General features: G+C 26.7%; 4 protein-coding genes across 4 annotated transcripts in view; all 4 read right to left on the minus strand.

Moving 5' to 3' along the window:
- Positions 1–25,567, minus strand: part of LOC134834621 (exosome complex component RRP46) — a 36,579-nt gene extending 11,012 nt beyond the window's left edge. The window contains exon 1 of the mRNA XM_063849355.1: positions 25,555–25,567. The gene's annotated coding sequence lies outside the window, so the exon portion shown is untranslated. The remainder of the gene's footprint in view (positions 1–25,554) is intronic.
- Positions 3,249–7,810, minus strand: LOC134835161 (UDP-glucosyltransferase 2-like). The gene is made up of 4 exons (XM_063850031.1): positions 6,778–7,810; positions 5,650–6,070; positions 4,232–5,428; positions 3,249–3,525 (listed from the first exon to the last, which is right to left on the minus strand). Exons 1-4 carry the CDS (start codon positions 7,808–7,810, stop codon positions 3,249–3,251), a joined length of 2,928 nt encoding a protein of 975 aa, XP_063706101.1.
- Positions 11,758–12,447, minus strand: LOC134834538 (peptidoglycan-recognition protein SC2-like). Its single transcript, XM_063849256.1, has 2 exons — positions 12,392–12,447; positions 11,758–12,335 (listed from the first exon to the last, which is right to left on the minus strand). Exons 1-2 carry the CDS (start codon positions 12,438–12,440, stop codon positions 11,836–11,838), a joined length of 549 nt encoding a protein of 182 aa, XP_063705326.1. The 5' UTR covers positions 12,441–12,447; the 3' UTR covers positions 11,758–11,835.
- LOC134834539 (uncharacterized) lies at positions 15,534–16,149 on the minus strand. Its single transcript, XM_063849257.1, has 2 exons — positions 15,994–16,149; positions 15,534–15,935 (listed from the first exon to the last, which is right to left on the minus strand). The coding sequence occupies exons 1-2, from the start codon at positions 16,042–16,044 to the stop codon at positions 15,609–15,611; spliced, it is 378 nt and encodes a 125-aa protein (XP_063705327.1). The 5' UTR covers positions 16,045–16,149; the 3' UTR covers positions 15,534–15,608.
- Positions 25,568–26,485: the final 918 nt, after the last annotated feature.

A 26,485-nucleotide genomic window follows, 5' to 3' on the forward strand; every position in this document is an offset into this window, starting at 1 on the left:
AAAAAATTTAAAACTTTTTTAAAAATTTTAATTTTTATAGATTTTTAAAAATTTATTGAAAGAAAAATATTTAAAATTTTTCTCTAATTTTATTTATTATTTTTCATTTTTTTAATTATTTAATTTTAACATTATTTTTGTAATAAAATTATTTTTGATTAAATTAAATTTAAATATTTAATTATTTTAAATTTTTAATTAAATTAAATTTGATATTTAAATATTTTTAAATTTAATTAATTCATTTAATTTAATTATATTTTTGTTAAAATTATTTTTAAAAATTTTATTAATTCAAATTTATAAATTGTAAATAAATTTTAAATTTTAAATTAAAAAAAAATTAAATTTAAAAATTAAAATATTAAAAATTGAATTTTTAAATAAAATTTAATAAATAGTTTTTTTAAATTTTTATTGGTATAATGTGTAAATTAATTTTTTTTTTGTATTTTTTTAATTTTTTAAAATTAAATTTTAATGATCAAATATAATTTCAAAAATTTTAGTCTAATTCAAATTAAATTGAAAAGTTAAAATAAATTTCAAATTTAATTAAAGTAAAAATATAATAAATAAAATTAAATTAATTAAAAGTTTGAAAAAATTCTCCAAAATAAGAATTTCTCTTAAAAAATATTATTTTAAAATTTTTTTTTTTGATATAAGAGCAAAATTAGCTCAAACCTTAAGAAATCTTTAAATTTTCTACTAAATTATTTCTACTCAATTTTCCCTCTCATTTTGCAATAAAGTTCATCTTTCATCAACTTTTTCTCTCACACAAACCACTTTTACCAACTTCCAACCCAAAACCCGCATATCTAATGACAAATAAAATCACAAATAATAATCCAGTGCAGCCAACATGCATAAAACATTTTCACAAGAAATTGTAATATAAACTATTTTGTGGTATTATTTATGCAGTTTTCCACGTTACGACATCCAATCCCGTGTCATAAAATAAAATCGCATCGATGATCGTTTTTCCCTTCTTCACTGCCGTCGTCATCGTCATCTATCTGCAGATTTTTGCGCAAGCAAAAGTGTTTGTAATACTCTAATAAAATTTTTGCCAAGCATCTAACAAATTGTACTGCGAGTCGACACGATAAAACCACATTTACTCAACACACACACGAAGAAACGAGAGAGTAATGTAATAAAATTCATGAAAATAGATTGAAAAGTTGTTGACAGTTTAGTTTTACACGATGCTCTTGTATGGAGGCGCAAAAAAGAATCGAATTTGCAAAACAACAAAAGAGACAAAAGATTCCTTTGCGAAATTTGAGTAAAAGTTGTAAAAGACAGATATCAAAGTTAAAGAAAAAAAATTTTCTTTGACAGTAAATTTTTTTTAATTTTTAAAAATTTTGAACGTTTAAAATTTAATTTTTTTATTTTTGAAAAATAAATAGAAAAAAAAATCTTTTAAATTGAGAATTTTATCAAAATTATGACATCTGTCAAAAAATTAACTGTCAAATTTATGACAGATATTCAAATTTTTTTAACAATTTTATATTTTAATTAACCAAAAATAAATTATTTCACTCAAAAATTATAAAAATAAATTAAAACTTGAAGTTTTAGTAAAAAATTTGACTTATGTCAAAAAATGACAGATGTCAAAATTTTCATTAAAATTTAATTTTTTAACAATTTTCTGATTATTTTATCTCATTTTTGAAGAAAAAAATTATTTTTTGGTTTATGAGTATCAAATTTTACAAAAAAAAATTTTTTCATAAATTTGACAAATAAATTTTTGACAGATGTCATAATTTTCACAAATATCATATATATTATTTTTTGTCGATTTTTAATCTTATTTAAAATGTTTTAATTATTGAAATAATTAAATATTAAAAAAAATTAAATAAAAAAATAATTATAATAAATTTTTAAATTAAAAAATTATTAATTAAAATATTTTATTAATTAAATATTAAATAAATTAAATCAAATAATTAAATTAATTTATTTTTTTTTGTAAAAATAAGTTTTAATTTTTTTAAAAATTAAAATTAAATATTTATTATTTCAATTCGTGAAAAAAAATTGTAAAAAAAATTAGTGCCAAATATAAGCGAAATATAAATTTAACATCCAAAGGGATAAACAAATCATTTTATGCAAAAAACTAAAAATATTTTTCTTCAATAAATTCGTAAAATTTCTACACATTTGCTTACACAACAAATCTCATATATCTCAACTGCAACAACAACAACACCCTTATCTCCATGCAATCTAAACGTTTGTCGTTGCAGTTTAAATATTTATCGAGGTATTCTTCTCGCTTGGCGCAAAATAACTAGAAAATAATTTATTTTATAGAAAAAAGATGTTTATCACTAAATTTCACAGCAGATTGCAAATATTTTCGTGTTTGTACGTCGACAAAAAAATATTTTTCCGTTGTTGTTGACAAACTTTGTTGCAGGAAGTAAGAAAATAATATTTCACGTGTTCTGCCATTCATTATCGAGCAATATATATTGAGCGATAAAATTCAAGGTCAGTTTTTGCTAAATTTAATTTTTTCGATTTTTTTATAGAAAAAAATTAGTTTTTAGAAAAATGTCTGACAGATAAAATTTTTTCACACTCGAGTTCTTGGTAAATTGGCTCAGCTCAAACGACATGTAAAATCTTCGACATTTCAATTTTTCTCGCGCGCTCTTTCGCACGCAACAAAGAAAAACAAATTGCTTACATCTCAGATGGAATGGCTCCCTAGCGAGTTATTTATGAGTGTTTTGCTCACTTGGCTGCTGCGAGAAGCGATAATAATCATAAAAATAAGTCAAAAATGGGACTCAGCCCTGAAAATTCTTGCTGACTCGATTTTTTGTCGCGCGCGCGTTTCCTTCCTCGAGGCTTGCGGTTAATGATTCGTAAAAAAAACTCCATGATTTTTGCATTCGGCGTGACGACAGATATTATTTATCTAATTTTTTCATGGTGTCGAGCGAAAAATTGTCGATCCAGCACGTCCTTCGTAGGTCATTTTTGTCGCGCGGCGTATACGTAAAAATATGATGACAAATGTGAGAAATTTGTGTCCTGACCACACACATGATGTCCCATGAGACGAGTCTTCATCTATAGATTTGAACTGCCATTTATCACGTAACTTTTGAGGAAATGTGAGAACGAGAGACGTGATACAAAAAAAAATAGCAATTTAAAGACGGAATTTATTTCGTTAAATTTTTTATTCCCAATAGCCTTGAAATCTATTTACGCTTCAATTTTGTCGTTTTTGTTTCAGATTTTTTTCGGCGACAGCAAAATTTGACCACGACGAAGATGAATAGGGAAAGAAGGAAGACGTGAATGAAGATGATGTCGAGTAAAAAGTACTCGAAAGATGATAAATGTTTGCCTTGGTATTGCATGTGTTCGGCTCCTTTGTTACGGATGGCGTACTCGATCCACCAAACGGCGGTTTCGACAGGAGGTTTCATCGTGTCTGTCAAGCGCTTGCTGAGAGTTGTCACTTTTTGTTTGTATCTGTCGAGAAAAAAATGTTTTTTATAATTTATTAATTAATTATTTAAAAATATTTTCATTAATTTTTTAATAAATAATTATTATTTTTAATTAAATATTTTTTAATTCAAAATTAATTTTTTTTAAATTTATTTAATAAATTTTTTATTTATTAATTTTCTTTCAGTTAAACTTTAAATTTATTTTTATTAATTTTTTAAATTATTTTATTTATTTATGTTTTATTATTATTTTTTTATTAATTTATTTTTTAATTCATTTTTTCAAATTCAAATTAATTTTTCAATCATTTTTTTTAATTAATAATTAAAATATTATTTTTGTATTACCTTTTTTGATTAAATAATAATTTTTTTCTAAATTAATTTTATTTTTTTATGCATTTATTTTTTTTTTTAAATAATTTTTTTGATTTATTTTTAATTTTTTTATTATTATTTTGAAATAATTTTTTTTTTTTATTTTTTTAGGTATTTAATTTTTTTTTATTTTCTAAATTTTTTCAAATTTTTTTTTAAATATTAATTATTGATTAAATATTTATTTTTTTTTTTTTAGAAAAAATATAAATTATTTTAGTTTTATATTTGATATGTGTCAACATTTTTTAAAAATATTTTTTAATTTTTTGAAATTTATTCATTCAAAATACAGTCAATTTCAAATTTCTTAAAAAAAATATTAAAAATTCAAATTATTATCTTACCTTGGATTTTGCACAACTTCCAAAATGGCGGATGTCAAACTCTCTGCTGTCAATTCCGTTTTCAATCCAATTCCCAAATCCTGTACTTTATTCGCATTATACTCTTGATCTCCAAAGAACGGCACAACTACCATTGGAACTGCTCGACTTATCGCCTCTTCAAGCGATTGAACGCCGCCTTGCATCACGAACGCTTTCAAATTTTTGTGCGCCAAAAGATCTTGTTGCGGCAGCCATTTTGAAATCTTAACATTTTTCGTCAAATTCGTAATTTGATCACTTTCAAACTTCCACAGAATATCATAAGGCAAAGCAGCGAAAGTTTTCAACAAAGCCTCTCTTTTATCGTGACTCATGGAAGCACTTTTGACATTCGACCCGAAACTAACATAGACGACGCCATTTTTTGACTGATCAAAATAATTTTTTAGATCAATTGGCAACTCCTTCACTGGCTGGATGTGTAACGAACTAATTTGAACTGTATTTGGCAACAATGGTTTTGTGTTATCGAGGATTGGGGATTGAGCTTCGATCGTTAAGTCAACTCGTTGCATGAGTTCATAACCAGATAGCTTCGTGTCAAAATGTTTTCGAATTACCCAATCGTTACTTGGAATGAAAACATTGTAATACCAAGCATCCATTATTAAACTTGCGTAAACTGAAGCGATTTTTTGCAGTAATGAAGGATTTTTAGGTAAACCCAAGTTCGCAGCTGATTGTAAAATCGGATGAACGGGGTTGCCAACTGCTCGAAGTTGTTGCGGAGGTGTTTCCATTGTCGTTATGGCGATCAGTGTTGCATTAAAATGCTCAGCGACGGCATTTAAGGGAACATAACCGACATTTTCAACCATTACAGCGTCAAATTCCTCCCCATTCTCCCTGTTTAAGATACTTTTGACGGCGGGAAAGGAAAAAATGCTGTCAACCATAGGGGGCGCTTCAGTTTGAATTAAGTTAAAGAACTCAAGGATTCCCATTCCATTGGAAAAATCAAATTTCTTCCATAGTTCATGAAGATATTCAAGATGCACATGACGAATATTCGGAGAATCAGTCTTAATTGGGATAGAAGTTACAAAAGTCACTTCATGACCAGCAGCAGCAAGTCCCTTAATGATCGCATGAGGAGCTAATTGATGACTTATTGACGGAGTTGGATGTATTACGAGAATTTTGTATGAGGCACAACTGCTTAAAATGCAGAAAAATAAAAATACGACGTGAACCCTCTGCATTTTTGTGAACAACTGATCCGAAAAAAAAATCAATAGGTTGAAATATTTATTTCTTATCTTTGTAAAAATACTGATTAGCTAAAGATTTGAGTTTATTTTTAATCAATTTTCTTACTTTTTGTTTTTATAACAGCTCGATTCAGTCTGTAGCGACAAGATTTGACCAAAAAATACGTAAGAACAATAAAAAGCGATAAATGAAACAAGATAACATCAAGTAGGAAGAATTCCGAAAATGACATTGAAGCACCTTTGTACTTCAAATGGGCAGCTCCCCGATTTCTGATGGCATATTCGATCCACCAAACGGCAGTTTTGACAGGAGGCATTGGAGTATCTCGAACTACATCTCCCAATTTTTTGATGTTTTCTTTGTAAGGGCCTTCAATGACGAGATTTATCTTTTTTAGAAGGAGTTCCTTCGATAAATCTGCAATGTTGAGCCTTTCGCCGATTTGAAGGTCGATTACTTTTTCAGCATTTGCTTCTTGATCACTGAAGAAAGGAATGACGATGACAGGAACTCCTCTGGCGATTGTTTCTTCGAGAGATTGGATGCCTCCTTGCATGATAAAGAGCTTGACGTTTTTGTGAGCTGCAAGATTTTTCGGATAAAAATACGTTTTTGGTGAGTTTTATTGACAAACTTTGTTAAGTGGGCTGATCAAGATATGTTTTGAATTATAAAAATGTGCATTGGGGCAAAATTTTTGAAAAACAATTTTTTTATAAATTGAGTATTTTCAATTACTTTTTCCAAAAAAATGTATATTTTTACTTTTAGAAGTTCGTGTTTTTTAAAAAAAATTCAAAAATCATGAAAATTTCAGAAAATTCATAAAAATATTAAAAAAAAAATAAATAAAAAAAATTTTATATATAAATTATTTTTATTTTTTTAAAAAATAATTTTTTATATAAATTATTTATTTTTTTTATTAATTTTTTATTTTATTATTTTATTATTTATTATTATTTTATTAATTATTTAATTTTTATTTATTTTTTTATTTTTTTATATAAATTATTTTTTAATTAATTTTTGAAAGTAAATCGAAAATCATTTTGATCTAAATTCAGAATTTATTATCAAAAATTTAAAAAATAATTAATTTAATTTTTTTTTGTAGAGAATTTTAATTTTTTTTTTTTTTATTATTTTAAACATTTGATAAGAAATTTTGAATTCAGATCATTTTACTTTCAATTTTTAATTAAATATAATAAATAAATAAAAATTGTTAATTTTTTGCCCAATGCACATTTTGCTAATTCAAAACAAACTTTTGAGGTTAAACTTACCTAAAATATCTTGTTGTGGCATCCATTTTCCAATTTTGACATTTTTCGGCTTATTTTCTAAATTATCAGCTTCAAATTTCCACAAAATATCGTACTTTACTGCTTTAAAAGTTTCAATTAATTCATTTAACGTTTCTTTTTTCAGAGAACTACTTTTAACATTCGACCCGAAACTGACGTAAATTACTCCATGCTTTGAATTATCCAAAAACTTTTGAATATCAGCAGGTAAGGGCTTCACTTCCTTCACATGTAAGAAACTAATTTGAACTGTATTTGGCAGAATTGGTCTCGTATTCGCTAAAACAGCGCTCTGACCTTCAATCGCAAAATCCATTCGGCTCAACAAATCGCGTGATTTCCATTTTTTATCGAAATGCTGTTCTAAAACCCAATCGTTGGCGGGAATGTATTTTTGGTAAAACCAAAAATGATGTCGAAGAGTAGAGTAAAACGAGAGAATTCTATTAAAAAATCCCTCAGACGGGGTTTTGAAAAGGTACGAACGATGTAACAAAGGATGTCCTGGATTTCCCATCGCCATGTGCATTTCAGGGAACATTTCGAGCGAGGTTAGACCAATTAGCGTGGCGTTAAAATGCTCGGCAAACGCATGACTTGGAATGTAACCCAAATTTTCAACAATTACAGCGTCGTATTTGAGCTTTTCCTCGTTTTTAAGCAATTTTATCACTTTAGGATCCATTAAAATGATGTGCATGATGCGAGGAACGACATTCGTGATCAAATCAGCAAATTGCTTGTCCGTTAATCCCTTTGAAAAATCAAGATTCTTCCATAAATCCGCAACAGGTTGAACCACAATTTGAGTTATGTTCGAATTTGTCTTCAATTCTAACGGAGTGATGAGTGTAATTTGATGTCCTGCATCCGCTAAGCCTTCAGAAACAGCCAATTGTACGATTTGATGCGAGTATGAAGGTGATGGGTAAATAACCAATATTCGGTAAGAAGTCGAAAAATTCACAAATAATGTAAGAAGAGACAAAATTATGACTTGCAACGATGACATGATGATTTGCACTAACGAAAATTTTGTTTTTATTGCCGGTAAGTAAACTTTTTGTACCCACGTTTGTACCTGAAAATCTAATCAAAAATGTTATTTTATCTCTTTTTCCAAAAATAAATTTCGAGAAAATTGATGAACTTTTGATATCGAACTATCTCGAAATTTTTTGTCTGAAGCAGATAAGAAAACATGTTTGTACAGACTTTTGCGCGCAAAATTTGATAATTTTTTAAAATTAAAATTAAAATTAAAATTAAAATTAAAATTAAAATTAAAATTAAAATTAAAATTAAAATTAAAATTAAAATTAAAATTAAAATTAAAATTAAAATTAAAATTAAAATTAAAATTAAAATTAAAATTAAAATTATTAAAATTATTAAAATTATTAAAATTATTAAAATTATTAAAATTATTAAAATTATTAAAATTATTAAAATTATTAAAATTATTAAAATTATTAAAATTATTAAAATTATTAAAATTATTAAAATTATTAAAATTATTAAAATTATTAAAATTATTAAAATTATTAAAATTATTAAAATTATTAAAATTATTAAAATTATTAAAATTATTAAAATTATTAAAATTATTAAAATTATTAAAATTATTAAAATTATTAAAATTATTAAAATTATTAAAATTATTAAAATTATTAAAATTATTAAAATTATTAAAATTATTAAAATTATTAAAATTATTAAAATTATTAAAATTATTAAAATTATTAAAATTATTAAAATTATTAAAATTATTAAAATTATTAAAATTATTAAAATTATTAAAATTATTAAAATTATTAAAATTATTAAAATTATTAAAATTATTAAAATTATTAAAATTATTAAAATTATTAAAATTATTAAAATTATTAAAATTATTAAAATTATTAAAATTATTAAAATTATTAAAATTATTAAAATTATTAAAATTATTAAAATTATTAAAATTATTAAAATTATTAAAATTATTAAAATTATTAAAATTATATAAAATTATTAAAATTATTATAAAACTATTATAAAATTATTAAAATTATTAAAATTCCATTAAATTCCATTAAAATTCCATTAAAATTATTAAAATTATTAAAATTATTAAAATTATTAAAATTATTAAAATTATTAAAATTATTAAAATTATTAAAATTATTAAAATTATTAAAATTATTAAAATTATTAAAATTATTAAAATTATTAAAATTATTAAAATTATTAAAATTATTAAAATCATTAAATTTTTAGCGATCATTTTCAGCATTTAAATAAAAGCCATGCAAAATCAAAATTTTACTCACATTAGTTGGAATTAAAGACACGTTTTGACTCTCAATTTTCCAGAAATATAAATTTACTGCTTTTCAGCTTCTGCAATCCTCAACCGTCATCATCAATATTTATCCGTTTTCCCTCTGAAAGGTCTTTTCTCAATTTTTTTTTTTCGTCAGAAAAGGATTAAATTAAATCCCTCTTTACATGCACGTCCCATCAAGTCAATCCATTTAAAAGGAAAAAATGTAAAACAAAAAATCAGCAAAATTGAACTTTTGCAAAAATCATCAACCTTGAGACATAAATCAAGTTTAAATTTTCATTTACTTGCAAAAAGTCGTGAAATCGGTCAGTTTCTGTCCAATTCATCATCAACTTTACTTCCAAATCGTCGCATAACTTGCCTCCCCCGAAAAAAAAGGTATTAGATTGATGAAAAATGGGGCAATCATAATAACAATAATAACTATAGGAGCGACATGTATATGTAAATGATCATCCCATTAAACCCCTTTTTGCCCAGCTCGCATGCAAAGTAATGAAAAAGGAAGAAAAAAGGTTAAATGCCACTCGTTGATGATGATTATGATGGAGCTGAACATTAAATAAAATAAAATCAAATTTCTTCGCTCATCGATGTTCCCGTTTCGTGCCAAGCCTTGCATAAAAATTACATTTTCCGGAATTGGGCAACTGGGAATCGTGTTCTCGGTAACGATTATTATTATGCTGAAATTGATTAAATCCTATGGAGGAACGTGACGTAATTTGCTTATCAAAAAAAAAAAACCGGGAATGGATCATATCAGAGCGCACGTAAAACAAAAAAAAAGTTGAAGAAGCATACTTGAAACATTTTTAGGGAGCACAGAAACAAAAAACGTAAATAAATACCGCGCGCGCTGTGAAGCCACTTTCGGTTAAGTCAATAAAAATTGTTTACGTGTTTCAACAAGATTTCAATAGAGAGACACAACTTTTTCCTTCTTTTTATAATAAGTAAATATCTGGAGAGCGAATACTTTTATTAGTCTTCTTCTTTATCGACGGCGTCGTTGTCGTCGTGCGTTCAGCACAAGTTCAGCAAGGATTGTGATGATATGAAAGACAAAAAAAAAATATTAAATGGAAAATTTGTCACGAGATAAAAGATGTAAGTGTATTTTTTTAATTTTTTTAATATGGCAAAAAAGTTAAAATCTCAAAAGTTAAAAATTTTCGTTACGTTTTATGAAAAAAATATTTAAAAAAAATTATTTTTACCACGTGGTTTATTAGAATTTTTTAACCACGTGGTTTAATCATTTTCTTAACATTTTTTTTTTATTTTTTACCGTAATGTATATAATTCTTATGGAAAAATAAAATCCGTTCTATCAACATTTTATGAAAAACTTTTGAATTTAAAAATAATAAATTCGATTTTTTTTATATTTTCAAGTGTTTTCATAATTTTAACTAAATTTTTGAGAAGGAATTATTTTTATGAAATTTTATTAAATTAATTTATTTTTACGAAAATAAATTTTTAAACTCGTTTAATTTAATTTATTAAAAAAAATTAAAAATTAATGGAAAAATATTGTTCATTAACTTAAAAATTGAAATTTCATTAATTATCACAATTTTTTTTTGAATTTGTAACGGATTTTTTTCCATAAGAATTATCTACTTTACGGTAATTTTATAATATATATAATATTATATATAATATTAAATAATTTTAATCCACGTGGTTTCGTAATTTTAAATACTAAAAGCAACAAAAATTCAAACTAATTATTTAGTTTTTTTTTTTTTCAATTAATTTCAAAAACTTTCAATGTATGCATTCTTTTTTTACTGCATTTCTAATATTACGAAAATACGTTTTTGACCTGAAATTTGTACTTTATTAAAAATTTGAAATTTTCTTATTTTATTTTTGATTCAAGTCAAATAAATGAAATTTTTTTTCAACGTTTCGGTAATTTATTTACTATCTTCAAGAATATTTTTTTTTAATTATGAAAAAATTTCTTCTGAAATGTGAATAAATGTTGAAAAATTTTTTAATATTTTTTTAAATAGTAAAAATTATTTTATCTTCAATTCACATTTAAAAAAAAAATTTCAAAAATATTAAAAATAAATAAAATTATAAATTAATAAAAAAAATTATTTATTGAAATTAATTATTAAAATAATTAAAATATTAACCATCCCTGAAGATAGTAAATAAATAACCGAAATATTGAAAAAATAAAGAAAAAAAAAATAAAAATTCCGACCTGAATCAAAAATAAAATAAGAAAATTCAAACTTTTCAAAAAAGTAAAAATATCAGGTCAAAAACGTATTTTCGTATTATTCGAAACGCAATAAAAAAAAGAATACATTCTCTATTGAAAGTTTTCCTCAAGTGTCTCTGCTTGATGTTAGAGAAAACAGAAAAAGAAGAGAACTTTAAGCTGTTTAACTACTTTTGTTCGAGTGTACTTGCGTGCCATGTTTATACAGAGGATGTGTAGCAAGTTATTACACTTGACAAAAAATTTTTACTTGACTGATTTTTATGAAAAGGCAAAGTTTTCTCCTCGAGTATCTTTTTGAACTAAAGAGCGGTATATAGATACAACGCGCACAAAATGTGTAATCAATCACTAGCACTATTAAAACTTCAGAGTTTGCTTTGACACTTATCTTTCGCACATTTTCTCTCTTCACGTCTCTCGTCGAAGCTGGAGAGAGAAAAAGGCAAAAATGTTTTATTTATGGCTTGAAATTTGGCCACGTTTTAATCTCGTCGAACAATTTGTTGCCGGGGCATTCGGTCGCGACAGCTTGTCGATGCCCAATCAAGCTGTACGACTTTGCAACGTGTCCCAATGTTACGCCGCACGAAATTAAATCTTTGGCAGCCTGAAGTGCGGCACTTGTTGGCAGTCCGCTCGTGAATGTTCCCATGAACGAAATTCCGACACTTTTGTCATTGTAACCGGGAGCATGAGCACCTTGTTTGCCCCATCCACGACCTTCGTAGACTAAACCATCGCCGCCAATCAAAAAGTTGTAACCGATATCAGCCCAGCCATTGGTATTGATGTGCAAATGTTGGATGGCTCGCATTTCAGCGGAACAAGTCGTTTTGGTACTGCATGACGTGCCTGCGGTATGATGAATTACGTACCATGGAGCAGGACGAGTTGGGAGATTTGTTGAAGAAGCAGGAATTGCTCCCCATTCAGTTCGTGTGACGATCGAAGGACATTCTAAAAGGAAATTTTTCTTCAAGAAAAATTAAATTTTCGTAAATTTATGAACTCACGAGCAGAAACTGCCGCAAAAATTCCAAAAAGAACAACGAACAACTTCATTATTGAACTTTTAATTCAAACTGATACCGAAAATTCACCAAATCCGTAATTAAGTAATAATCAAAAAATTATTTAAAGGTCTTCAGAATGATTAGATAACTTGATATTTTTTTATCAGCAAAATTTTTTTTCCTACCTCAGAGCTATTAAGGCGAATTCTTATCATCCAAAAACAGAAGCTGATAACTGATATCCGGACTTATCATAACAAACAACATTTTTTTTGCCCTATTTTATCATTTGAACAAAAAAAAACTTTTTTTATGGCAAAAACATGCGTTCTCGATTTAATCAAATTAAGACTTACGACGGACCGGATCGAGTTTCATTTACATCTTTTTCTTCCTCGCCATATTTGTCGAAAATACTCCGCAATAAATTCTCTTATCAATGGGTTCAAAAGGAATTTTTTTACAACTTTTTCGGTTGTTCAGTTGAACTTTTCTCCGTCGTCGCTCGCCGTCGTCTGAATAACTAAAGAAAAAAAGAAAACAAACTTTGGTCGTAAACTTGATATTTTACGTAAAAAATTAAAAGAAAGAGGGACACGAGATTGTAAATTGACATGAAAATTGCATTAATGGAAGTTGAAAAGCGATTTCTACTTCAGATTGATAAAGTTTATTGTCAAGGCTGTGGAACTCCATTTACTTTAAAATCGATAGACGTGTTGGAGACTCTTCGTGTTCATTTTTCGATTTATTTTTAGTTATGTTTTAAAGTTGCTTTTTAGTGAAGTTTGCATAGTAACTTTTTGGAAGAAATTATTTTTTTATTTTATTTAAAATAATTATTTTACTTCAACAGTACTGAAAAAAATGGAAAAAAATTAATTTTATTTAAATTTATTTTATTAATTAATTTAATATAATTTAATTTAATTTAATTTAATTAATTTTATTTTATTAAAAATTTAAATTAATTTTTTCACAAATTAAAAATTGATAAAATAATTTGGGCAATTTATAAATTATATCACCAAATAAAAATGACTTTTAGGCATGTTAAATTTGCAAATAAAGCATATAAAATTTGAAGATGAATTTTTAATGAATAAAAATAGAAAAAAATAGTATATTTTAATAATTAAATTAATAGAATTTTTTAATTTCTTTAAATAATTTTCGTTACAAGAATTATAGAAAATTTATTTGAAATTGCAAATCTATTAAATTTTCTTTTCTCAAAAAAAAAAAAAAAAATTAAAAATATATTCAAAAATTTATCAAAAATTTTGTTAGGTTTTTTTCTAAATTAAATTTAAATTTATTTTTATTTTAATTTTATTTAATATAATTAAAATTTAAATTTTTATTAAAATATATTTTTAAATTAAAAATATTTTTATAAATTGTTTTATTTTTTTTTTCGTTAAAATTAATTTTATATAATATTTATATTTTTTTTAATATTATTCATTTATTATTTTTTTATTTTAATATTATTTATTTATTATTTTTTTTAGTTAATTTCATTTTTTGTTTATGATTATTTAATTTCTGTTTTAATTTAATAAATATTTAAACATTATATATTTTTATTACTTAATTAAAATTTTGTTTTTTTTTAAATTAATATTTATTTTTTTATCATGAAATTTCTCATGGGAAAATTTATAAAAAAATTTGTCACTAAATTTTAAGCAAACTTATTTTATTAATTATTTTTATTTATTTTTTTTATAAAATTTTTAAATTAATTAATTTATTTAAATATTTTTTAATATTAAATTTACTTTTTAATTTTTTTTTTTTTTTATAATATTTAAATATTTTTATTCATTTAATTAATTTATCCATTAAATAATTTTATTTTTTAAAATATTAAATATTTTTTCATAAGATTTCTCATTGAAAAAAAAATAAAAAATTTAGTCACTATATCATAAACAAACTTACGAAATTTTTCCTCAAAAATTTTCTTATTTTCTTCTTTTTAGTGCACAAAATTTCTTATTTTTGCTCAACAATTATTTCTTTTGTCCTGAAATCGCCCCCATACAAAAATACAATATCACTTGTCGTGTTCTCATGGGAATGATAATGCACTTTTGCTGAACGACAACAACAAAATTGCCTATCAGAACTCTATGATTCTTTACAAATTTTCCACATCCTTTTCCCTTATATTTTTTCTCTCCTTCATGTAATAATGGAGCAGCAGCAACATTTATGATAACTTGCAAGCAAAACTTTTTTTGTCTCTCATTTAATAGAGACACCATTGCACAAATTAACAATGTGAAGGAACAATATGGCAAGAAAAGTTTCTTTCTTGTCCACTTCTTGGTTTTATGTGCGAACATTTTCTCTTTTTAAATCAATTTCTTTTTGCGTCACGAAAATCTTAATTAAAAGTCATAAAGTTTTGTATCATGTTCCACACAGAATTTTGTTGACATAGGCCTCGTTCTATTTTTTTTCCTGCTCTCGGACCAAAAACAAATTACTTTCAATTAAAATGATAGAGAAAAAAAAGGACATTTTCTCCTTTCAATAAGCATTATTTCTGTTTTGTCAAAGCCATTAGCATCAAATAACCTGTTTTTATTTTGTGTTGCGAATGCTTTTTATGTCCATAAAATAAATCGAAAATAACGCTGCAAATGCGAGGAGAGAAGGAGATAGAGAGGCAAAAAAAGCAGAACATTAAATATGCGAAGCAAAATAAACCATTTATTTTTTTGTGCTCTTCGCTGAGTGTTTTACTACGATTTTTGCCATCATCGGAGGATCCCATCATCATTATCATTTAAATATTATTTTCGTCGTACAATGATGATGCTTTTATTGTTCGACGTTTCGTGGGATGGATGGCGAATTTTCTATTAACTCTGATGAAAAATGCTTGGACAGCCTCGTTGGCATCTATCACTCGAAAAAAAAGTCATTATTTACCAATGATGGGCACGGGGACCTTTTATTTGCCGAAAAAAAAACTTGTAATAATGATACTTTATGTCCGTTATCTTTTTTTTTTAATTTTGTTTACGACAATATGTCAAATGATTACTTTTTTATTAGTGTCATTTTCGGGCATGAAGCGATCATTAGCGAAAAATCGCTCAAAAAGGATTCGCAAAAAAATATCAAATGTTTTTTTAGACGTTCAATTAATTTTTATTCGTAAATATTTTTATCAAGCTCATCTTTTCTCGATGCCTCGAACTTAGTTAGCGACAGCTGGGCTTCCAGTAGAAGCAGTAGCCAAGGCAGCTTCACGTTGCAATTGTTTCAATTGGAAACGAGATCTCTTCAAAACTGTCGTGGTGCAGACTTTGTAAACCCACAAAACGGAAGTTTCGCGAACTTGTTCCTCGCATTTGTCCAAGGCGGCATCAGCTTCCGTCAAGACGGCATTTCCGCGATCCGCGAAGGCTGGAGGCAAGTTGGCAGCAGCTAAAGACGAGGCAAGAACAACACGAACGAATTCGGCTTGAGCTACGGCTTCTTCAACTTGTTCCGGAGTGGCGGGAGTAACGTCGCCAGTTTGTCCCTGAAGAAATTTTTTGTTGAAGAAAATCTGTCGTTTTGGGAGGTTTGAAGGTACTTACAGCACAAGCAGCGGCACAAGCGATAAGTGATAAGAAAACAAACTTATTCATGATGATTTTAGTAAAAAAAAATTGTTTCGATTTAACTATTCGTTAACTATTCGGATGGCAGAATGAAACTGATGCTGAGAGAGGCTTTTCTCGCGGTATTTATAAGACAAAAGTGACTAATCCGAAACTTTATCATTAAGCAAATTCAAGAATTGTCGTTATCAGATTTAATTACGTGAATTTGCATTTATTTGCCTGTTTACAACAAAAGTTAGAACAGAAGCGTGAAAGATTTGGTCGTCAACAAATATTTTTATGGGTATCATGCGAAGGGAAAGAGACTACGTAATGTTTGTTTGAAAAATGATTCATTTTTTATGGCAGGTTAGGAATTTTGTTGTTTTTGCTGATATCGAGACTGATATGACGTCGATGCTGTTTCACAATGAGACACAACGTCAACCCGGAAACTAATTTTTTGGTAAGTAACAAGATTTTTGAAAGATTTTAAGGATTTTAACATGACTCAATTTAATTTTTTTCTTTTTAGAAACTTTCCAAGAATAAGACTTTTAAAGCAAAAATTTTATTTTAAAGCAATTTTTTAAAAAAATTTCAAAAATTAAAGAAAAAAAATTTTTTTTTTCAGTTTCAATTTTTTGGCAGTTTTGAGTTACAAAATGATTAAAAATGATAAATTAGAGCCCTCTGACAAATTTTTATCCATTTAGAGCAAAATTTGACAAAAATTGCTTTGACACAGTTTTTGACATAGTTTTTGACACAGTTTTGTTCTTGATTTAGTTTTCAAATCAAAACTGTGTCAAAGAAAAAATTTTTTTTTCAGTTTCAATTTTTTGGCAGTTTTGAGTTATAAAATGATTAAAAATGATAAATTAGAGCCCTCTGACAAATTTTTATCCATTTAGAGCAAAATTTGACAAAAATTGCTTTGACACAGTTTTTGACATAGTTTTTGACACAGTTTTGTTCTTGATTTAGTTTTCAAATCAAAACTGTGTCAAAGAAAAATTTTTTTTTCAGTTTCAATTTTTTGGCAGTTTTGAGTTATAAAATGATTAAAAATGATAAATTTGAGCCCTCTGACAAATTTTTATCCATTTAGAGCAAAATTTGACAAAAATTGCTTTGACACAGTTTTTGACATAGTTTTTGACACAGTTTTGTTCTTGATTTAGTTTTCAAATCAAAACTGTGTCAAAGAAAAAATTTTTTTTCAGTTTCAATTTTTTGGCAGTTTTAAGTTATAAAATGATTAAAAATGATAAATTTGAGCCCTCTGACAAATTTTTATCCATTTAGAGCAAAATTTGACAAAAATTGCTTTGACACAGTTTTTGACATAGTTTTTGACACAGTTTTGTTCTTGATTTAGTTTTCAAATCAAAACTGTGTCAAAGAAAAAAATTTTTTTCAGTTTCAATTTTTTGGCAGTTTTAAGTTATAAAATGATTAAAAATGATAAATTTGAGCCCTCTGACAAATTTTTATCCATTTAGAGCAAAATTTGACAAAAATTGCTTTGACACAGTTTTTGACATAGTTTTTGACACAGTTTTATTTGTTCTTGATTTAGTTTTCAAATCAAAACTGTGTCAAAGAAAAAAATTTTTTTCAGTTTCAATTTTTTGGCAGTTTTAAGTTATAAAATGATTAAAAATGATAAATTAGAGCCCTCTGACAAATTTTTATCCATTTAGAGCAAAATTTGACAAAAATTGCTTTGACACAGTTTTTGACATAGTTTTTGACACAGTTTTGTTCTTGATTTAGTTTTCAAATCAAAACTGTGTCAAAGAAAAAATTTTTTTTCAGTTTCAATTTTTTGGCAGTTTTAAGTTATAAAATGATTAAAAATGATAAATTAGAGCCCTCTGACAAATTTTTATCCATTTAGAGCAAAATTTGACAAAAATTGCTTTGACACAGTTTTTGACATAGTTTTTGACACAGTTTTGTTCTTGATTTAGTTTTCAAATCAAAACTGTGTCAAAGAAAAAATTTTTTTTCAGTTTCAATTTTTTGGCAGTTTTGAGTTATAAAATGATTAAAAATGATAAATTAGAGCCCTCTGACAAATTTTTATCCATTTAGAGCAAAATTTGACAAAAATTGCTTTGACACAGTTTTTGACATAGTTTTTGACACAGTTTTGTTCTTGATTTAGTTTTCAAATCAAAACTGTGTCAAAGAAAAAATTTTTTTTCAGTTTCAATTTTTTGGCAGTTTTAAGTTATAAAATGATTAAAAATGATAAATTAGAGCCCTCTGACAAATTTTTATCCATTTAGAGCAAAATTTGACAAAAATTGCTTTGACACAGTTTTTGACATAGTTTTTGACACAGTTTTGTTCTTGATTTAGTTTTCAAATCAAAACTGTGTCAAAGAAAAATTTTTTTTTCAGTTTCAATTTTTTTGCAGTTTTGAGTTATAAAATGATTAAAAATGATAAATTAGAGCCCTCTGACAAATTTTTATCCATTTAGAGCAAAATTTGACAAAAATTGCTTTGACACAGTTTTTGACATAGTTTTTGACACAGTTTTGTTCTTGATTTAGTTTTCAAATCAAAACTGTGTCAAAGAAAAAATTTTTTTTCAGTTTCAATTTTTTGGCAGTTTTAAGTTATAAAATGATTAAAAATGATAAATTAGAGCCCTCTGACAAATTTTTATCCATTTAGAGCAAAATTTGACAAAAATTGCTTTGACACAGTTTTTGACATAGTTTTTGACACAGTTTTGTTCTTGATTTAGTTTTCAAATCAAAACTGTGTCAAAGAAAAATTTTTTTTTCAGTTTCAATTTTTTGGCAGTTTTAAGTTACAAAATGATTAAAAATGATAAATTTGAGCCCTCTGACAAATTTTTATCCATTTAGAGCAAAATTTGACAAAAATTGCTTTGACACAGTTTTTGACATAGTTTTTGACACAGTTTTGTTCTTGATTTAGTTTTCAAATCAAAACTGTGTCAAAGAAAAAAATTTTTTTTCAGTTTCAATTTTTTGGCAGTTTTGAGTTATAAAATGATTAAAAATGATAAATTTGAGCCCTCTGACAAATTTTTATCCATTTAGAGCAAAATTTGACAAAAATTGCTTTGACACAGTTTTTGACATAGTTTTTGACACAGTTTTGTTCTTGATTTAGTTTTCAAATCAAAACTGTGTCAAAGAAAAAATTTTTTTTCAGTTTCAATTTTTTGGCAGTTTTGAGTTATAAAATGATTAAAAATGATAAATTAGAGCCCTCTGACAAATTTTTATCCATTTAGAGCAAAATTTGACAAAAATTGCTTTGACACAGTTTTTGACATAGTTTTTGACACAGTTTTGTTCTTGATTTAGTTTTCAAATCAAAACTGTGTCAAAGAAAAAATTTTTTTTCAAATTTTTTGGCAGTTTTGAGTTATAAAATGATTAAAAATGATAAATTAGAGCCCTCTGACAAATTTTTATTTGACAAAAAACCTTAAAAACCATCAAATGTATTTGGAGTAGAAAGCAAACCTTAACCTTTAAGTTTTAAAATGACCTTGAAAGTTCAAAAAATCTTCCGAACTCTTCTCATTAAACTTTCTTTTTCATAAAAATTGAATCCTACCTCAACATGTTTCCCCATAAAAACGAAGAAAAATTTCTATGAGAAACATTCTCATAATCCACTTATTATCGTTCAAAGACATTTTTCCATTCTCTCACAACAACAACAAAAACTCGTAGCAATTCACACACTCACTCACTAAACCCACAGCTATCTGCCTTATCAGTTTTATGACTGTTTTGTGGAATATTCCTCTCTCTTTGTTGTTTGCCCTTCAAACTAGAGAAAAAAAATCTCTTATAAGAAAAGAAAATGGAAACAAATAGTTTTATAAATTCATTCACCCATAACTGAAGAGTGGGCGAAAAAAACAAAGAAATTTTTTTTTCGTACTTTCGGACAAAAATATTAAAAACAATGAAAACTATACAATACGATAAAAACAATTTCGTAAGATATTTGCACAAGTGGCCTCGTTGTCAATGCACGAAACAAATTTTATTAGTTATTTGCCTTTCTTAGCTTCTATAGCAACAATTTTCTGTATAAAGCCACGCTGAGAGAAATAAGTAAACGTTTTTTTTTTGTTTCGTAGAAAATGTATCTCAAAAGTAATTCAAAAGTTGTAAGAAAAAATAAATATAAATGAATAGAAATAAGTTACAGCATGCATGGCAACTTTTTTTTCTTCTTCTTTTATAAATTGCTGGTTTGCTGTTTTTCAAAGAAGGGAAAAAATATGCAGAAAATTTTCTTGTTTTAAATTGTTTGGAAACAAAACCATCATAGTCCAAAAGAGGTTTCGTTCATTGTTTTACACTTTCTTGTTATTTTCTTACCAACCACGTTCCTCAAAAAATGAAAAATAAAAAAAAATGAGAACCACACAAGAAATTCTTACTACTATGCAAAACTATTAAAGAAGACGAAATGTTTCTCAAGGAAAATTACTGAAAAACTTTTATTCTTTTACTGAATTGCATTTTTATCTGGAGGAGGATCACACACAACTTTTTTTCTTGCATTTTTTTGCAACCATCACGAGGAACGAGGTGATGGCAAATAAGAAAAGGAAGCCGAGAAAAAAAACAAACAAGATACGTGGTGTGGTATTTTTGCATGTAAATGCAATTTTATCATGATTTAGGGTGAACGGATTCCTAACATAGTCGATTTTTATTCGACTTTTATGGTAAACGAAAGACATGCTGCGATAGAAGGATTGTTGGCAAGCATCTTTAACACGTGTTTGTTGCTTTTGACTGAGTCAGCGGTGTAAATTTCAACAAGATGATGCAACAAAGGATCGTTTAATTTGTTGCATTACTGCCGTGTGTGTTGTTAAGGCGGATGGAAAAGTAGGTAAGTAGCGTCATGTGAGGTGAATTTTTGATTCGTGAGTTCATGAGGAAGATTTGTGATTCATGAGAACTGTCAAGTTTTTGATCATCAAGTTTTGTTTGGAATTTTTGGAGACGGTCCCAAAAGTTTCAACCCATATTTAATAGATTTCAAAGCCAAAATTGAATAAATATTCATTCTGAAGATTTTTCATAAAAGAAGAAAAACGGTCAAGAAACAACAAGATTTTATCATAAAGCAAAAATCGTTGTTTTTTCCCAAGTCAAGTTTCAACCCATATTTAATAGATTTCAAAGCCAAAATTGAATAAATATTCATTCTGAAGATAATTTCCATGCATATCTCCTCGATTTTTGAAGAAATAAAAAAAACAACGATTTTATCATATGAGGAGCAAAAATCGTTGTTTTTTTCAAGTCAAGTTTCAACCCAAATTTAATAGATTTCAAAGCCAAAATTGAATAAATATTCATTCTGAAGATAATTTCCATGCATATCTCCTCGATTTTTGAAGAAATAAAAAAAACAACGATTTTATCATATGAGGAGCAAAAATCGTTGTTTTTTCCCAAGTCAAGTTTCAACCCATATTTAATAGATTTCAAAGCCAAAATTGAATAAATATTCATTCTGAAGATAATTTCCATGCATATCTCCTCGATTTTTGAAGAAATAAAAAAAAACAACGATTTTATCATATGAGGAGCAAAAATCGTTGTTTTTTCTCAAGTCAAGTTTCAACCCATATTTAATAGATTTCAAAGCCAAAATTGAATAAATATTCATTCTGAAGATAATTTCCATGCATATCTCCTCGATTTTTGAAGAAATAAAAAAAACAACGATTTTTTCATATGAGGAGCAAAAATCGTTGTTTTTTCCCAAGTCAAGTTTCAACCCATATTTAATAGATTTCAAAGCCAAAATTGAATAAATATTCATTCTGAAGATAATTTCCATGCATATCTCCTCGATTTTTGAAGAAATAAAAAAAACAACGATTTTATCATATGAGGAGCAAAAATCGTTGTTTTTTCCCAAGTCAAGTTTCAACCCATATTTAATAGATTTCAAAGCCAAAATTGAATAAATATTCATTCTGAAGATAATTTCCATGCATATCTCCTCGATTTTTGAAGAAATAAAAAAAAAACAACGATTTTATCATATGAGGAGCAAAAATCGTTGTTTTTTCCCAAGTCAAGTTTCAACCCATATTTAATAGATTTCAAAGCCAAAATTGAATAAATATTCATTCTGAAGATAATTTCCATGCATATCTCCTCGATTTTTGAAGAAATAAAAAAAACAACGATTTTATCATATGAGGAGCAAAAATCGTTGTTTTTTCCCAAGTCAAGTTTCAACCCATATTTAATAGATTTCAAAGCCAAAATTGAATAAATATTCATTCTGAAGATAATTTCCATGCATATCTCCTCGATTTTTGAAGAAATAAAAAAAACAACGATTTTATCATATGAGGAGCAAAAATCGTTGTTTTTTCCCAAGTCAAGTTTCAACCCATATTTAATAGATTTCAAAGCCAAAATTGAATAAATATTCATTCTGAAGATAATTTCCATGCATATCTCCTCGATTTTTGAAGAAATAAAAAAAACAACGATTTTATCATATGAGGAGCAAAAACCGTTGTTTTTTCCCAAGTCAAGTTTCAACCCATATTTAATAGATTTCAAAGCCAAAATTGAATAAATATTCATTCTGAAGATAATTTCCATGCATATCTCCTCGATTTTTGAAGAAATAAAAAAAACAACGATTTTATCATATGAGGAGCAAAAATCGTTGTTTTTTCCCAAGTCAAGTTTCAACCCATATTTAATAGATTTCAAAGCCAAAATTGAATAAATATTCATTCTGAAGATAATTTCCATGCATATCTCCTCGATTTTTGAAGAAATAAAAAAAACAACGATTTTATCATATGAGGAGCAAAAATCGTTGTTTTTTCCCAAGTCAAGTTTCAACCCATATTTAATAGATTTCAAAGCCAAAATTGAATAAATATTCATTCTGAAGATAATTTCCATGCATATCTCCTCGATTTTTGAAGAAATAAAAAAAACAACGATTTTATCATATGAGGAGCAAAAATCGTTGTTTTTTCCCAAGTCAAGTTTCAACCCATATTTAATAGATTTCAAAGCCAAAATTGAATAAATATTCATTCTGAAGATAATTTCCATGCATATCTCCTCGATTTTTGAAGAAATAAAAAAAACAACGATTTTATCATATGAGGAGCAAAAATCGTTGTTTTTTCCCAAGTCAAGTTTCAACCCATATTTAATAGATTTCAAAGCCAAAATTGAATAAATATTCATTCTGAAGATAATTTCCATGCATATCTCCTCGATTTTTGAAGAAATAAAAAAAACAACGATTTTATCATATGAGGAGCAAAAATCGTTGTTTTTTCCCAAGTCAAGTTTCAACCCATATTTAATAGATTTCAAAGCCAAAATTGAATAAATATTCATTCTGAAGATAATTTCCATGCATATCTCCTCGATTTTTGAAGAAATAAAAAAAACAACGATTTTATCATATGAGGAGCAAAAATCGTTGTTTTTTCCCAAGTCAAGTTTCAACCCATATTTAATAGATTTCAAAGCCAAAATTGAATAAATATTCATTCTGAAGATAATTTCCATGCATATCTCCTCGATTTTTGAAGAAATAAAAAAAACAACGATTTTATCATATGAGGAGCAAAAATCGTTGTTTTTTCCCAAGTCAAGTTTCAACCCATATTTAATAGATTTCAAAGCCAAAATTGAATAAATATTCATTCTGAAGATAATTTCCATGCATATCTCCTCGATTTTTGAAGAAATAAAAAAAACAACGATTTTATCATATGAGGAGCAAAAATCGTTGTTTTTTCCCAAGTCAAGTTTCAACCCATATTTAATAGATTTCAAAGCCAAAATTGAATAAATATTCATTCTGAAGATAATTTCCATGCATATCTCCTCGATTTTTGAAGAAATAAAAAAAACAACGATTTTATCATATGAGGAGCAAAAATCGTTGTTTTTTCCCAAGTCAAGTTTCAACCCATATTTAATAGATTTCAAAGCCAAAATTGAATAAATATTCATTCTGAAGATAATTTCCATGCATATCTCCTCGATTTTTGAAGAAATAAAAAAAACAACGATTTTATCATATGAGGAGCAAAAATCGTTGTTTTTTCCCAAGTCAAGTTTCAACCCATATTTAATAGATTTCAAAGCTAAAATTGAATAAATATTCATTCTGAAGATTCTGAAGATAATTTCCATGCATATCTCCTCGATTTTTGAAGAAATAAAAAAAACAACGATTTTATCATATGAGGAGCAAAAATCGTTGTTTTTTCCCAAGTCAAGTTTCAACCCATATTTAATAGATTTCAAAGCCAAAATTGAATAAATATTCATTCTGAAGATAATTTCCATGCATATCTCCTCGATTTTTGAAGAAATAAAAAAAACAACGATTTTATCATATGAGGAGCAAAAATCGTTGTTTTTTCCCAAGTCAAGTTTCAACCCATATTTAATAGATTTCAAAGCCAAAATTGAATAAATATTCATTCTGAAGATAATTTCCATGCATATCTCCTCGATTTTTGAAGAAATAAAAAAAAAACAACGATTTTATCATATGAGGAGCAAAAATCGTTGTTTTTTCCCAAGTCAAGTTTCAACCCATATTTAATAGATTTCAAAGCCAAAATTGAATAAATATTCATTCTGAAGATAATTTCCATGCATATCTCCTCGATTTTTGAAGAAATAAAAAAAACAACGATTTTATCATATGAGGAGCAAAAATCGTTGTTTTTTCCCAAGTCAAGTTTCAACCCATATTTAATAGATTTCAAAGCCAAAATTGAATAAATATTCATTCTGAAGATAATTTCCATGCATATCTCCTCGATTTTTGAAGATAATTTCCAAATTTTTAAATAAAAAAAACAACGATTTTATCATATGAGGAGCAAAAATCGTTGTTTTTTCTCAAGTCAAGTTTCAACCCATATTTAATAGATTTCAAAGCCAAAATTGAATAAATATTCATTCTGAAGATAATTTCCATGCATATCTCCTCGATTTTTGAAGAAATAAAAAAAACAACGATTTTATCATATGAGGAGCAAAAATCGTTGTTTTTTCTCAAGTCAAGTTTCAACCCAAATTTAATAGATTTCAAAGCCAAAATTGAATAAATATTCATTCTGAAGATAATTTCCATGCATATCTCCTCGATTTTTGAAGAAATAAAAAAAACAACGATTTTATCATATGAGGAGCAAAAATCGTTGTTTTTTCTCAAGTCAAGTTTCAACCCAAATTTAATAGATTTCAAAGCCAAAATTGAATAAATATTCATTCTGAAGATAATTTCCATGCATATCTCCTCGATTTTTGAAGAAATAAAAAAAACAACGATTTTATCATATGAGGAGCAAAAATCGTTGTTTTTTCTCAAGTCAAGTTTCAACCCATATTTAATAGATTTCAAAGCCAAAATTGAATAAATATTCATTCTGAAGATGATTTCGATGATTTTGGTGCACAGCGTTACTGACATACACACACACAGACGACAAGTCAAATTTAATACCGCATTTTTTCTTCGAAATGCGGTAAAAATATGAACTTGAACTACTTACCTCGAAAAATATCTCATACGTTGGTAACAAAATTGTTACTGAGCTTCGTTTCTAATCGTACGATGTAAAAACTTACCTTTATGGCTTTTCTAAGTCATTGCACTTCCAATGTTGATTCAATGATAAGCCCTTCCGAATATAAATTGTGGCAAATTTCACAGTGAAAGCATTCAAGTTCGACATTTCAAGTCATTAACAACTTACCAAAGAAAACCAAATTCTAAAAATCATGAACAAGTTCCTCCTTCTTGGTCTCGTCGCTACCTTCGCACTTTCTGCTGCTGCCCAAACTACTGGAGCTACAGGAGTCTTGGCTACTGGACCTGGCGTTGATCCCGTCGAGGAAGCTGTCAAGAATAGCGAGTATGTTCGCCTCGTATTGGGAGCTGCTTCGGTGAAAGCTGCTTTGCCGCCACATTTGCAAGCTCAAGGTCAAAAGGTTCTCGTTGATGCCGACAAACAATTGAAAGCCTGTGAGAAGGATTTGCGCGCCTCAAAACTCGTTTGGGTCTACAAAGTTTGCACTTCTGCCGTCATGAAAGTCTCGTTGAACACCTTCAAGCAATTGGAAGCTCAAGCTGCTGTTTCGACAACCACTGCTCGCCCTGGCGCTGGATCCGGAGGTCGTGTTGCTTTGTAAAAAGCTCGTCTAAATTTGCTTCAAGCTTAAATATTCCTTTTGTTACCAATGTTATAGAGAAAAATCATAAATAAAGTTGTTTCGACATCAAAATGACCCGTTTTTCAAAAAATGCAACAAAACGGACAAAAGAACATCGCTTGAATTTTATGAATAGAAATACTTTATGAATGCACCGAGAAAACATGAATAAATGAATTTCAATTTCTATTCATAATATTGCCTCAGAAAAGTCTTCCTTCAGA

Source organism: Culicoides brevitarsis, chromosome 3, assembly GCF_036172545.1.
Source record: "Culicoides brevitarsis isolate CSIRO-B50_1 chromosome 3, AGI_CSIRO_Cbre_v1, whole genome shotgun sequence".
Classification (NCBI taxonomy): Eukaryota; Metazoa; Arthropoda; class Insecta; order Diptera; family Ceratopogonidae; genus Culicoides; species Culicoides brevitarsis.